Below are 11142 nucleotides of genomic sequence, written 5' to 3'. Positions count from 1 at the left end.
TTTATAAACATTTATGAGGTCACCCCTCAGGCTTCTCTTTTCCAGCTGCAGAGCCCCAGCTCCCTCAGCCTTTCCTCACAAAGGAGATGTTCCATCCCTCCATCATCCCTGTGGCTGCGCTGGGCTCCCTGTCCCCCTTAAGCGGAGGGGCCCAGAACTGGACACAAAATTCCAGACGCAGCCTCACCAGGGCAGAGCAGAGGGGCAGGAGAACCTCACTCGACCTACTAGCCCCAGCCTGGCTGAAAGGCCAGGGTTTAGCCACTCCCCACCAGAAGCAAGCGCCCGCGGGCACCAGCGCATCCGCCTCACTCGGGAGAGATGGCTTCGTGGAGGAGGAGCCCCTCGGCACGGCCTGAGGGCAGCCGAGCCCCGAGGAAATGCAGCTGCAGGGCGGCACAGAGGAGCTGGTGCTGCTCGGCAGTTGGCTTTCCCAGCCCAGCCCCAAAGTGCTGCCCCTGTTCCTTGGATTCACTCCACTTGGTACCTTGTAGGTTTGCACTTTTTTTTAATTCAAAAAGTAATGGGAGAGAGGGAAAACTGGCCCAGAAAGCAGCAGGAAAGACTCGTGTGGAAGCAGCATTAGGGGTCCCAAGCTGCCGGGCTCTACAGCAGTCTTCTGTAAAGCAGCGTCAGCTACAGAGAGGCTGTGGCAGGGGCAGCAATGCACATTCCTCCTGCCAGACACCTGCACAGAAACCAAAAGGAAGAAGGAGATGGCAGACGGCAAGGAAAGGAGTCGTTACAGAGCCCAGGCCAGCATTGCTGGCGCACAGTCCCTGCCCATCCACTGCTGAGGCAACAGGGTAACGTCCAAGCCTGCGGAACTTCAGCTCTTGCCCCAGAGCTCTGTTTCTGGGAAGCCAGTCACCTCTCCCACCTCGCTGAAGGGCTGCGCGCCTTGCGTGAACGTCATTTTGTATCTCAGCCGGATGGGATCCTGTGAAAGAAAGGAACAGACAGAGAGACACCTTAGGACTGCAGATTCCTGGGCCCCCTTCAGCCTCACCCCTCACAGCGACCCAATTTCTGAAAGGGGAGAGTAACAGTTCAGCCATGCAGCAGTTCTGCACAGAACAAGACCTGGATCTTCCCAAGGCACAGAAGGAGCAGCTGGCAGACCTGCATGCCTGGCAGTCCAGGCCTGGGCAGCCTTCTGTCTCATGATGATCCTCCATTGCAACAGAACTGCCACCCATCGCTTGTGCCTTGAGCAGCCTCGTGTTCTTCCAGCTGCAAACATCTGCACAGTGACTACGAGGAGCCATCTCTGCAGGGAACTCTGTATCTCTGAAGAGCTGTGCAGGCCCCAGCAGCAGCCACCGATTCAATCCTATCCTTCAGATTATAGCTCTGGAAAGCTGTTTCCATGGGAAGAACATCTTCATGGTATAGCCCAGACTGCTCTGTCTCTCCCTTGCATCTCCGCCCTAATGGTACTCTCCCCTTCCTTCCTGCGAGTATCCCGCCCGCTGCCGCGTCATCCGCAGCGCTCCACCGAGGGACACGATCCCCGCACACACCTTGTGCGGGTTGGCGAGCAGCAGGACCTGGGACACCACGGCGAGGGGCAGTAAGGGGCTGAAGGCAGGCAGCTCAGAACCAGAGGCTGGCTGTAACTTTATTTTCATGGTCTGAAAGAGAAAATGAACGCTTTTTAGTCCCTGATGAACAAGGGCTGGGGAGTATTATCAAGCCACAGAGCTGGTCGAAGATACGTCAGCCAGATTTTGTCGTTTAATGAAAAGCCTTTCCACAGCCTGCATCTAAAGGCAGATCCTCCTAAATAGACAATTCTAAGCTGCACGTACACAGGCAGAGCCAGTGCCTTACCCAGGAGGGTAACGCAGCATGTCTAGAGCCCTGCCTAGCTGTTGCAAGGCCAGGGACACACATTTAGCATTTAATAACAGAACATTATTTCCAATGAGCAAGGTGAATCCCAAGGAGGAAATGGCAAACCTTCACTTCACGACATTTCTGGGTAGTCCCGTTCTCTGCTACTTGTCACAGGCTTCTCACCTTGGGGACTGCAGCCTGGAACACTATGTCCTTAATTGGCTGAGCTGAGGTGCTCAGCATGGAAAGCACCATCACCAGCACGTCTGGTCGGCCAGGAGCTGGGTCTCTGGAGAAGTGGAGCATGGCCTTGAAACCGTTCCTATCGAACACAGTGAGTGGACAGGTGCTGCCTGACAGAGACAAAAGAAGAATCAGAAACAAAGCATGGATTCCGCTCCCTCCTGAGGGCAAAACAGCAACGGAGGGGTACAGAACACCAAAAAGGAAAGACATATACAAACTTCTACTTCCTCCAGCAAACTCACAGACCAGGCAGCACAGAGCACCTCCCTGTGATTTACATTTTCCTTCAAGGAATCTTGAATGTGTAAATTAGAGATGGGGAGACTAGCAGCTCAGATTTTGAGTCAGCTAAAGATGTGAGGCGTGAAGCCAATACAGATACGATGGGAAAAGTGAAATACAACTGTTCAGCACTTGCAAGACTTAGCCTTCTATGGCCATTGATCGGTAAATCCCTACCTGACTCACCACCCAGCCCTTCCAAATCTGGTAAATCCTTCAGGTGAAAGACTGAAGGCAGAAGACGATCAGGTCAGAATATCTCTGCCCCTGTCTTCTTCCAAAAGCAGCAATGGCCAAGGCTCTGCAGTCCTCTTAAGAGGACATGTCCTGCTCTGAGACACAGGAGTGCCACGTACCCAGGGAACACCCTGTGAAGTGGTTGCAGGGCCAGGCCATACAGTGTTGAACCAAAAAACAGAGGGGGAAAGAACAGCTCTGCTTTAGGAAGTGGGACACCTCCCACCCACGGATATCTTTTAAGCCTCTGGAAAAAATACTGCTTGAAGCTTGATTAAAGGCTTCAAGACCATGGCGCAATCCCTAGCACTTGCTCAGATTCTCAGATACATTAAGCCCTTCACACAACGGCTGTTACTTTTCTCCAGCCGAACATTCTATGATTCTATGACCCACACAGCATGAAGCTACTTTGGCTTGCTGCTCTGCGAAAGTCACAGAAGAGCTCTAGTAAGCAGAGCTGGGGCACACAAATCAATGCACTTACTTGGTGTAATTGAACTTAAAGGGACAAAAAGGTTTTCTAGAGAAGCATCGTGGGAAGCTGCGTGCGAAGAGGCAGCAGGCTTCAGCTCGTAGCCTAGGCTGGAGAACGGAGTGTCTGGCATTGAGCTATTTGGAAGATCTGGAAAGGGCGATTTCATTGGTGATAAATCCCTGAAAAGAAAAGCATGCAGAAAGCTTGTATTAACTGGGAAGACTGCATGATACACACCATCTTCTGCTGTGTCCACTGCTGCCACCAATCCCTCATCCCTTCTGGGTATAAAGAAAGTACAGGTTTACACTCTCTCGAGTTCTTGAGAAAGTTGACAATTGTCTCTATTTTATATGGAAGAAGCTCAAGATCACCCTGTTATTAAGCCATCTGTCTCCCCAAGTCTCTGACCCTTGTAAGGTCCCAGAGTGCAATTACACAAAGTGCAATTAAGAGGCACGTAACTGCTGCTGAGGAGCCCGTGCACGGATGGACAGCTTGCCACCAGTGGCCACCTGCAGTTGAAACGTTTTCCTAAACCTCGCTGCTGCAAAGCAGTATTCCTCCTCTCCAAAGCCTCATCTCCAAAGCCAGGCTGCATTGTGCAGGGTTTGCTTACAAGGATATCTTGGTCCTAGATGGTGGAGAGAGCTGGCCCACCAGGCCCTGACATTCATTCTTCTCTGAAGAGCTGTCTTCCCAGCTCTCCCGCAGTCCCAGCGTTTGAGCAGCGCTCACAATTTCTCCATATCCATTCTGTACAGCAGTCTGAAAAACAAGGCACTTCGGGTTCATGCCTTAGAACATCAGCAAAAACCAGACCTGTTCCACCGAAAAGAACCTCACTTTTAATAACGCTACTTAAAGCCGAAATGAATGTGAGTAATCTGACTGCAGACTGCAGCTGAGAAATTCACTGCAGAGCAGGAGGATTCCAGTTTCCCTTCAGAACAGAGTGGTGTGAAAAAGGGCTGCCAGAGAAAGAGAGATCAGGAATCATGTCTGATTTTTGTGCCTCGTACCTTACGGACTGGAGTTTCTGAGGATCACTCACCTCTGCCAATCCAAAATCAGGTGGGGTGTTCTGTACAACAGGAGAGTTGCTGAGACCTAAGATGCCAAAATGCCACCAATCAATTACGAAAGCCAAGGAGGTTGCATAGGTTCTTCCTTTGCTGTCTGACAACAGGCTAACACCATTAAAGGAACTACGTTCTTGAAAACTTACAACACTGGCTCAAAAGGTCTCTTTTACGACCACCGTTAAAGTCAAAGTTCTCCTATCTGGGTTTAACGCCATGAACCCTACTAACAGGGTAACGTAGTACCAAGGCGCACACACACACCTAACAACTTGAACTCCTCGTCGAGCAGGCAGGCGGAGGTGGTGCTGCCGTGCCGGGAGGCAGGGGTTGTGTCCGCCAGGTGCTCTGTAGGAGACGGCGGTGTCACCTCCAGCTCAGAAAAGTCGATCAGTGTGTAGCTCTTCATGCGTCTTGGGGCTGGCCGGCACACTTTGGAAACAGCAGAAAGAGTTAGAGAGAAATCTCCTGAAAGAAGTGGTGTGTTTATGGGTACAGACATGCCTGAGGGGACTCGTGGGTGAAGAACTTCAGGAGTATTTTCTACCAACCATAAGTAAAAGCAAGTTATAGTTTTCCCGTGTTATGGGATTTTCTTCACATGTACTCTCTGAGAAGCACTTCCTTCCCTGCACTCATACAGGACATGCAGAGCGGTTGTGGAACGCTGCAGGATGCGCTTTACCTGGTGCCTCTGTGGAGCCAGTGGCTGAACCTCCTCCTCCACCATTTTCGTGGCTGCCTACAACCTGCCTGTACTGTGCGAGCGCCTGCACGAGCTTGTCGTTGGCCTGCAGTATCTCAGCTGGAAAACAGAAGAGGAAACAAAGAAAGGGACAGTGCATCCAAGGACTCGCCTGGAGCAAAGCCCAGTGGGGCAATCTCCCCTAAGCTCCTGACTAGCTTTTCATTCCATTTTCCGAAGGGCAGCATTTTGCACTTACATCTGCTGATTTCAGGCTTCTCTCTTATCTACCACTTCGAAATCTGATCCTATCTCTAAAGCACTTACAGCTCCTGCCATCGCTTAGGCATTCTGTTGTTCTCCCCAAGTTTTCCCGAGTGTACTTGAGTCTGTAATCCAGCACTCCACAGCCAAAGAGCCCTGGCTTTCGTGGGTGTGAATGAAATGCTTGAGGCAGAGCTGAGCTCTCATGGTTGCTCTGTAAGATGCTCATTCAGCAAGGCATCACTTCGGTCAGATTTTCAAAGAATACAGGGAAGACTGTGAAATGCAAAGTTTCTGCTCATATCACCCTCTGCAATATGTTAATTAAGAAATTAAAAAAAATATTCTCCCTTCCATGTTGATGGACAGGGAGAAAAGACCTCAAAAGCCTTCAGCTGCCTGAACACCAGAACTCCCCAAACTCTGAAAACCACCTTGGCTGGAAGAAAGTGGATTTACTGCTTCACTTTGGGCACCAAGTGCAACGTATAGCTCCCTCGGAGAGCAGTGGGAGGAGACTTCTGTCACTTCCCACAGGCATGGCTTAAAGGCAAATGTGGAAAGCTTTGCCAGCAGGGTAGCAAGTGCCTAGGCATTCTCCCTCTCAGAGCAAAGGTGGACAAACTTCACTGCAAAGAAATCCAGGAACAGTGTTGGCTCTTACCTAGAGCCTCGTCGTCATCAACCGTCTCGCTGGCAAGGCGAAAGAGCAGCGGCCTGAGCTTCTCACAGTGTTGAAACAGGGTCTGGGGAAGGAAATGTTTCACATGATTGCTCAGGAGCCCCCAGACACTCTCACACTTTTCTGTGTCCATGATCACCTCTAGAAAAGGAAGATGCACTTTCTGCCCAGGTCCAGCCAAAGGCTACCAATGCTGCCTGGTGCTGCGCTCTTAAAAATCCACAGCAGCCTGAAGTACAGCCACTGGAACAAGGCTCTGCTGTGTCTCCTCAGCAATCACAGCCTCTCTGTGCACACACACGTAAGATGGATCAGTGTAAAACCACTCTGTTTAAAGGAAAAAGTATCCAGGTGTGAACAGATGGATCTCAGAGGGAAGTATTACAACCGCTGGTTGCAACTACTGTCAGACAACGCAAAGCCACTTTTGGCTCTCCTCTCAGTTTTAGGGAGCGAGGAGCTGTGGAGGCAGACACTTTTTCAGTCTGAAAGCAGGGTCTCTTCCATCTATAGCAACAGCCCTCCCAGCAGCAGCTGCCTCCAAACTCTGCCATTGCACACAAGTTCTTACCTACAAAAATTCACTTGTCTGAAGTTTTTTAATTTGAGATTCTGGTAGGCATCCTAGTGGAGTTTCAGGTATTTGGAGGCCATAAAGCTGTTCTGACAGCCCTATGGGTGACACCAAGCATTTCTTCAATTCACTGATACTTATGAGCAGCAGAAAACCAGTGAACTCTGGGCAGAAAAAGGGGAATCACAGAAACCATAGCACAGGCTGAAGAACCCACAGCTTTGAGCTTCTCTGTTGAGATCTCATCACACCCATGCCCTCTTATGCAGGAAAAAGAGCATTTACCTGTAGGGTCTCCTGATCAGATTTGGGTAATTCTTGTTTCTTGTAGTTTTCCAGTAATTCATCCATGCGTTTCACATTCTCAGAAACCTCACTGATGGTGTTCACTCTTCGGGACACCCTAGCTGACTTTTCTTGCTCCTTTGATGAACAAGGAAATAAAAGTAGACAATGATTTTGCTAACACAGGCAGCGCACGTGCTTGGCTGGGGTGCCCCGATCACACTTGTTGGTGAGTTGCTTCCTACCCATATCCTACTGCAGGCAGAGGAGGCACGAGGCAGCCCCCAACAGCACCACACCTCCCTGTCATGGGTGGAGATGGAAACCTCCTGCCCTCCTCAGGGCACCCTGGCCACTGTGCTGGTACGTACAGAACTCATTTCATCACAGGCACGAGTAAGACTTCAAAATTACAGTTGGAAGTTGGTGGCTTCTGCCACACAGAGCAGCACTCTCTAAATGACTGCAGGAATTGCATTAAACCAGAGCAGATCTCCTGCTTATGCAGAGAAGTGGGGTGCTCTTTCGGATGGAAAGTGAAAGCAGACACACCAGACATGCTCATAACCAGTGCGCAAAAAAAAAAACCAAAAAACACCCCAGCTCTGTGCAGATGTGGCTTTTTTCCACCTGGGAACTGAGTTTCTTTTTTGGAAACTTTCTGCCAGGATCCCACTCACGTGGAAGCGTCCCACCATATGGGCTCCTGGGTATACCCACCCCCTCCTCCTGGCAATGGCAAAACCGATCCCACGCAGTAACTTTGGAATAACAAACACTAAAAACCGTTCCTCCTCTCGGGCAGCACCATGAAGGTCAGGCCCAGATGACCCCTGGTCAAAACCAGAACTGCCAAGTCCCTTCTCCGGCGGCAAACATGGCTCCTGAGCCCCGGAGCTCCCCACCTCTTGCATCATGCTCTTGATGAGGCGGGTGGCAGCCTGCCGGTCCTCTGCGTGGCGGCTGGGCCTCCCCACCTCTGGCATCATGCTCTTGAGGATGCGGTTGGCAGCCTGCAGGTCCTCTGCGTGGCGGCTCCTCAGCAGCCTGGCCAGGAGCTGTGGAGGGGAGAGCATCGCACAGCAGTGAGCAGCAGTACCCAGGCACTATTCCACAGGCACAGCAGATATAGAGACTTTCTATAATCCTGGAAACAGGCGGGCTCATGCCCCGTCACTTAATCCAGAGTATCCTGCTACAGCTGCCTGCACGCACTGTGTGACTGTTTGGGAATAGGAAGTCTCTGCCTCTGCAAAACTCCTCTAACACCCAGAGAAACCCTCCCTTGGGAAAGTTTAATAGAAGATGATGTTTTTCTGTACAACAGTTGCACTTTTTACTAAGCAAAAATTTCTGACAAAGCATCACAGAATTCTCGAGCTGTTTTAGAGCAAGAAGTATTAGCATTATTCTGAATTAGCATTATTCTGAAGATATTCTGTCTGAAGCAGCAAAAGCTCCTGAAATATGACTGAGTCTGTTTTCTCATCAGTACAAAACAGAGCAGGGGGCAGGGTAGGCATGGAAACCCTAAGGTTTACCTTGGATTTCTCTTCATCTGTTTCAAATATAGAATTCTGAGGTCTCGGAGAAGGGGGAGGTAAAATTTTGTCTTCTGGCAATTTGGGGTCTTCTTTTACAATCCCTGGAAAGGGTAACGGTATCTGTTCAGTGATGCCTGAGCTGTTAAAACACCGATGCTCAACGGGTCTTACCCGCAACATTTTCTCAAAAAGGCTGAGTCACAAATTCGCGAGGGCAGATATCTGTGGCCCGCGGCCACGTGACTTGGAAGGCTGAAAAGGAAACTGAAGTAACAGAACTGAACCTTGTTTCTTCAGCATCTGATAAGCGTCCCGGATTTTAACTTCCTGAGGAAACCAGACTGTCCAACTGAATATTACTTCTGTGACTCTTGACTTGACTTTTTCTGAAGACCAAGTTCCATAGTACTGAAACCAAAACAAAAAAGTAAAGTAAGACCAAGCAGCCAATGGGTTCCCAACACTTTATTCAGTGCTGCCAGCGTTAGCTTGTGGTGTGGGAATCAGCGTGTGCGGCTGTGAACACAGGGAATGCTGCTAAGTGTATGATAATTACATAAATATGACAATCAAAATGAGACCATTTCAAGTTATTGAATCCAAACCCCAAAGTAGGCCGCGTTATTTTAGTGAACACAGTTCTGTGCTTGTCTTTAAATACTTCCTTTAACTGCCTGCGGTGCAAATAGCACGGCTGGCCTCAGCCAGACCCGGACAAACGAAAACTGAACAAACCGAGAAGTGAAAATGACTGGGTTTTTTTCCTGTCATTATTGCCTACAAGCACTCACTTTAATGTATCACAAAAACATCAGGAAAAAGACGAAAGGCACACATAAACGTCCATTTTAACTCATTACATGATACCTGTTCTATCAAAATTCTCTGTAGCGATATATTCTTTGAACTTCACTGTTTCACTGAAATACCTTTACCAAACCTGGGACTGAGGGAAGAGGTTTCGCTGCTTGGTTAAACATTTCTCCGAAATCAGCTTTTTGCACCTCTACCATCGAGGTGATGTAATGGAAAGTGGAGCCTGCACAAGTGGTAAATGTGTGCAGCACCCACTAGAAAGGGGAATCAATTCCCAAGCTGCTGAGATGGGCACTGAAGCAAGTCCCAGGCCCGACAGCTGATGCAGAGAGGAGCAAGGTGTGAAGATCACACAGCCCTGGATAAAACAGGTCTCCATTTTTCATCATGAGAGGCAGTGCCGGGGCACGGAGAGCATCCACCCTGAACTCACAGCTCACTCACGTTCTCAGACTGAACTGCTCGCGTCCCACGGCTGCTTCTCTTCTCAGGAGGCAGCGACTGCACTCGGAGCAAAGTGCTCCACAGCAGGGAGCAGGGATGAACACAGGGAATTTACTGAATGGATCCACGGCAAGCCAGGGCAGCGGACCAGCAGGAAGGGGCTCTGTAGTCAATCCCTTCCAGCCTCCCCCTGACTCGGGTCTGTCACTGCCTGGGGCTGGGAATCCTCTTCCCCAGGGACAGGATGCACGGGGGGCTGCATGAACACATCCATCCGGCAATGGGGGAGTGAGTCCTGCCCATGGGCTGCTGAAGCCCAGTCCCTGCTGCCACCGCCTGAGCTGACCCTGCCCCACAACCCAAAGCCAGGCTGGGCTCTGGTAGGAGAAAGCGTGAAGGAGAGCAGCCTGAGCAGAACAGTTTGGAGGGAGAGTGCAAGAAAAACAATGGAGAGGGTCTGGGCAGCTCCTGGCATCTCTGTCCTCTGCCACTTCCCCAACCAAAGTGCTGTCATTCACTGTGAGGCAAAAGGGCCACAGGCTGAGGGGGCTCAGGAACAATTCCAAGCTCTTCTGGAGTCCCTGACTGTCCCAGCGCTGGGAGAAACCACAAGGAAACAGCTTGTCACAGAAAGAGCCCCTGGCTTACACCGTTTACAGGGGAATTCACGTCCAGTCCTTATGCTTGGAGACACAGAACAAAATCTGCTCTACTTCAGCGTGAGATAGAATTAATCTCATGTATCCAGTTTGCACATCTCATGCAAAATAAGCAGTGTGCCCAGTGTAACTGCAACCACCTACCTTTGGGGAGAGCACTTTAATCAGCTCATTCAGAAACCTGAATTTTGCTATTTCATTGTGAAATCTTTCACCGCAGTTATTCACACAGGTCTCTAGCACCTGCAGAAAACAAAGCAATACCAAATAGAAACCGCACCCACAAGTTTCAGGGATTTTTCAGAAGTTTTGCCATTATAATCCTACAGCTAAGAACTTCCTGATGCTGCATTCACAAACACAAGATATTGAGAATGTGGTGCAGCAAGAACATGCGTTTTTCCTTCATCCAGCCTTCTTAATCAGCATGTTTAAGATCTGTTCTACCTATTACTAATAACTTTTGAGCCATTTTGTTGGGACCACAGGTCAAACAGCAAGAGCTGCAGACCACGGAAGCACCTCAGCTGAGTGACACGGGAAGGAACAACTGCAGCTACTCCCTCTGTTGTACCCTGATTTCTGTATTCCTTGTGCAATGGAAAGTTAAAAGGGAGAGACATCTAAGGTTAAAAAGAAAGGGAGAGACATCTAAGAGAAAAAGAAGAGACAGCTATACTGTCTCTACCCCTCAAACCCTTTCTCCAAGCTACTGCTGCCTCTCTTTTCATGCAGATGAAGGAGCTTACCGTGAGAGCGTGGAGAGCTTCCACCTCCTGAGGCGACTGTATCTTATGTGCCAGCAGCCTTGGCGCAAGCAATGAGCTGGAGGGGAGTACCAGAAGCCGGTCAGACAGCGCACAAGTTCCCAACAAAACGCAAATGCAGCTGGTTTTGCTCAGATATCAGCCCATCCCTTGGCATCAACTTCCTTGCGGAGAGCTGGGAGTGCTCGTTGGGCTCCGTCCCTCCGGAGAGGGGAAATAAGTTGCGAAGAGGCAACCACCTCTCTGCAGTTTCCCTAC

The 11142-nt window shown here is 49.9% G+C and overlaps 1 protein-coding gene across 1 annotated transcript in view; it reads right to left on the bottom strand.

Moving 5' to 3' along the window:
* Positions 1-829: 829 nt before the first annotated feature.
* GGA2 (golgi-associated, gamma adaptin ear containing, ARF binding protein 2) overlaps positions 830-11142 on the bottom strand; it is an 11034-nt gene continuing 721 nt past the window's right edge. The window contains exons 3-17 of the mRNA XM_009874461.1: positions 10867-10942; positions 10262-10360; positions 8483-8606; positions 8196-8299; positions 7632-7712; positions 6655-6792; positions 5778-5859; positions 4850-4969; positions 4429-4596; positions 4137-4192; positions 3702-3850; positions 3092-3261; positions 2023-2192; positions 1524-1634; positions 830-940 (exon numbers count right to left, since the gene is read on the bottom strand). Coding sequence (XP_009872763.1) covers positions 830-940; positions 1524-1634; positions 2023-2192; positions 3092-3261; positions 3702-3850; positions 4137-4192; positions 4429-4596; positions 4850-4969; positions 5778-5859; positions 6655-6792; positions 7632-7712; positions 8196-8299; positions 8483-8606; positions 10262-10360; positions 10867-10942 — 1759 coding nt within the window. The remainder of the gene's footprint in view (positions 941-1523; positions 1635-2022; positions 2193-3091; positions 3262-3701; positions 3851-4136; positions 4193-4428; positions 4597-4849; positions 4970-5777; positions 5860-6654; positions 6793-7631; positions 7713-8195; positions 8300-8482; positions 8607-10261; positions 10361-10866; positions 10943-11142) is intronic.

This window comes from Apaloderma vittatum, unplaced genomic scaffold (assembly GCF_000703405.1).
Source record: "Apaloderma vittatum isolate BGI_N311 unplaced genomic scaffold, ASM70340v1 scaffold26548, whole genome shotgun sequence".
In the NCBI taxonomy this organism is placed as follows: domain Eukaryota; kingdom Metazoa; phylum Chordata; class Aves; order Trogoniformes; family Trogonidae; genus Apaloderma; species Apaloderma vittatum.
This window is presented reverse-complemented; position numbering and strand designations above follow the sequence as displayed.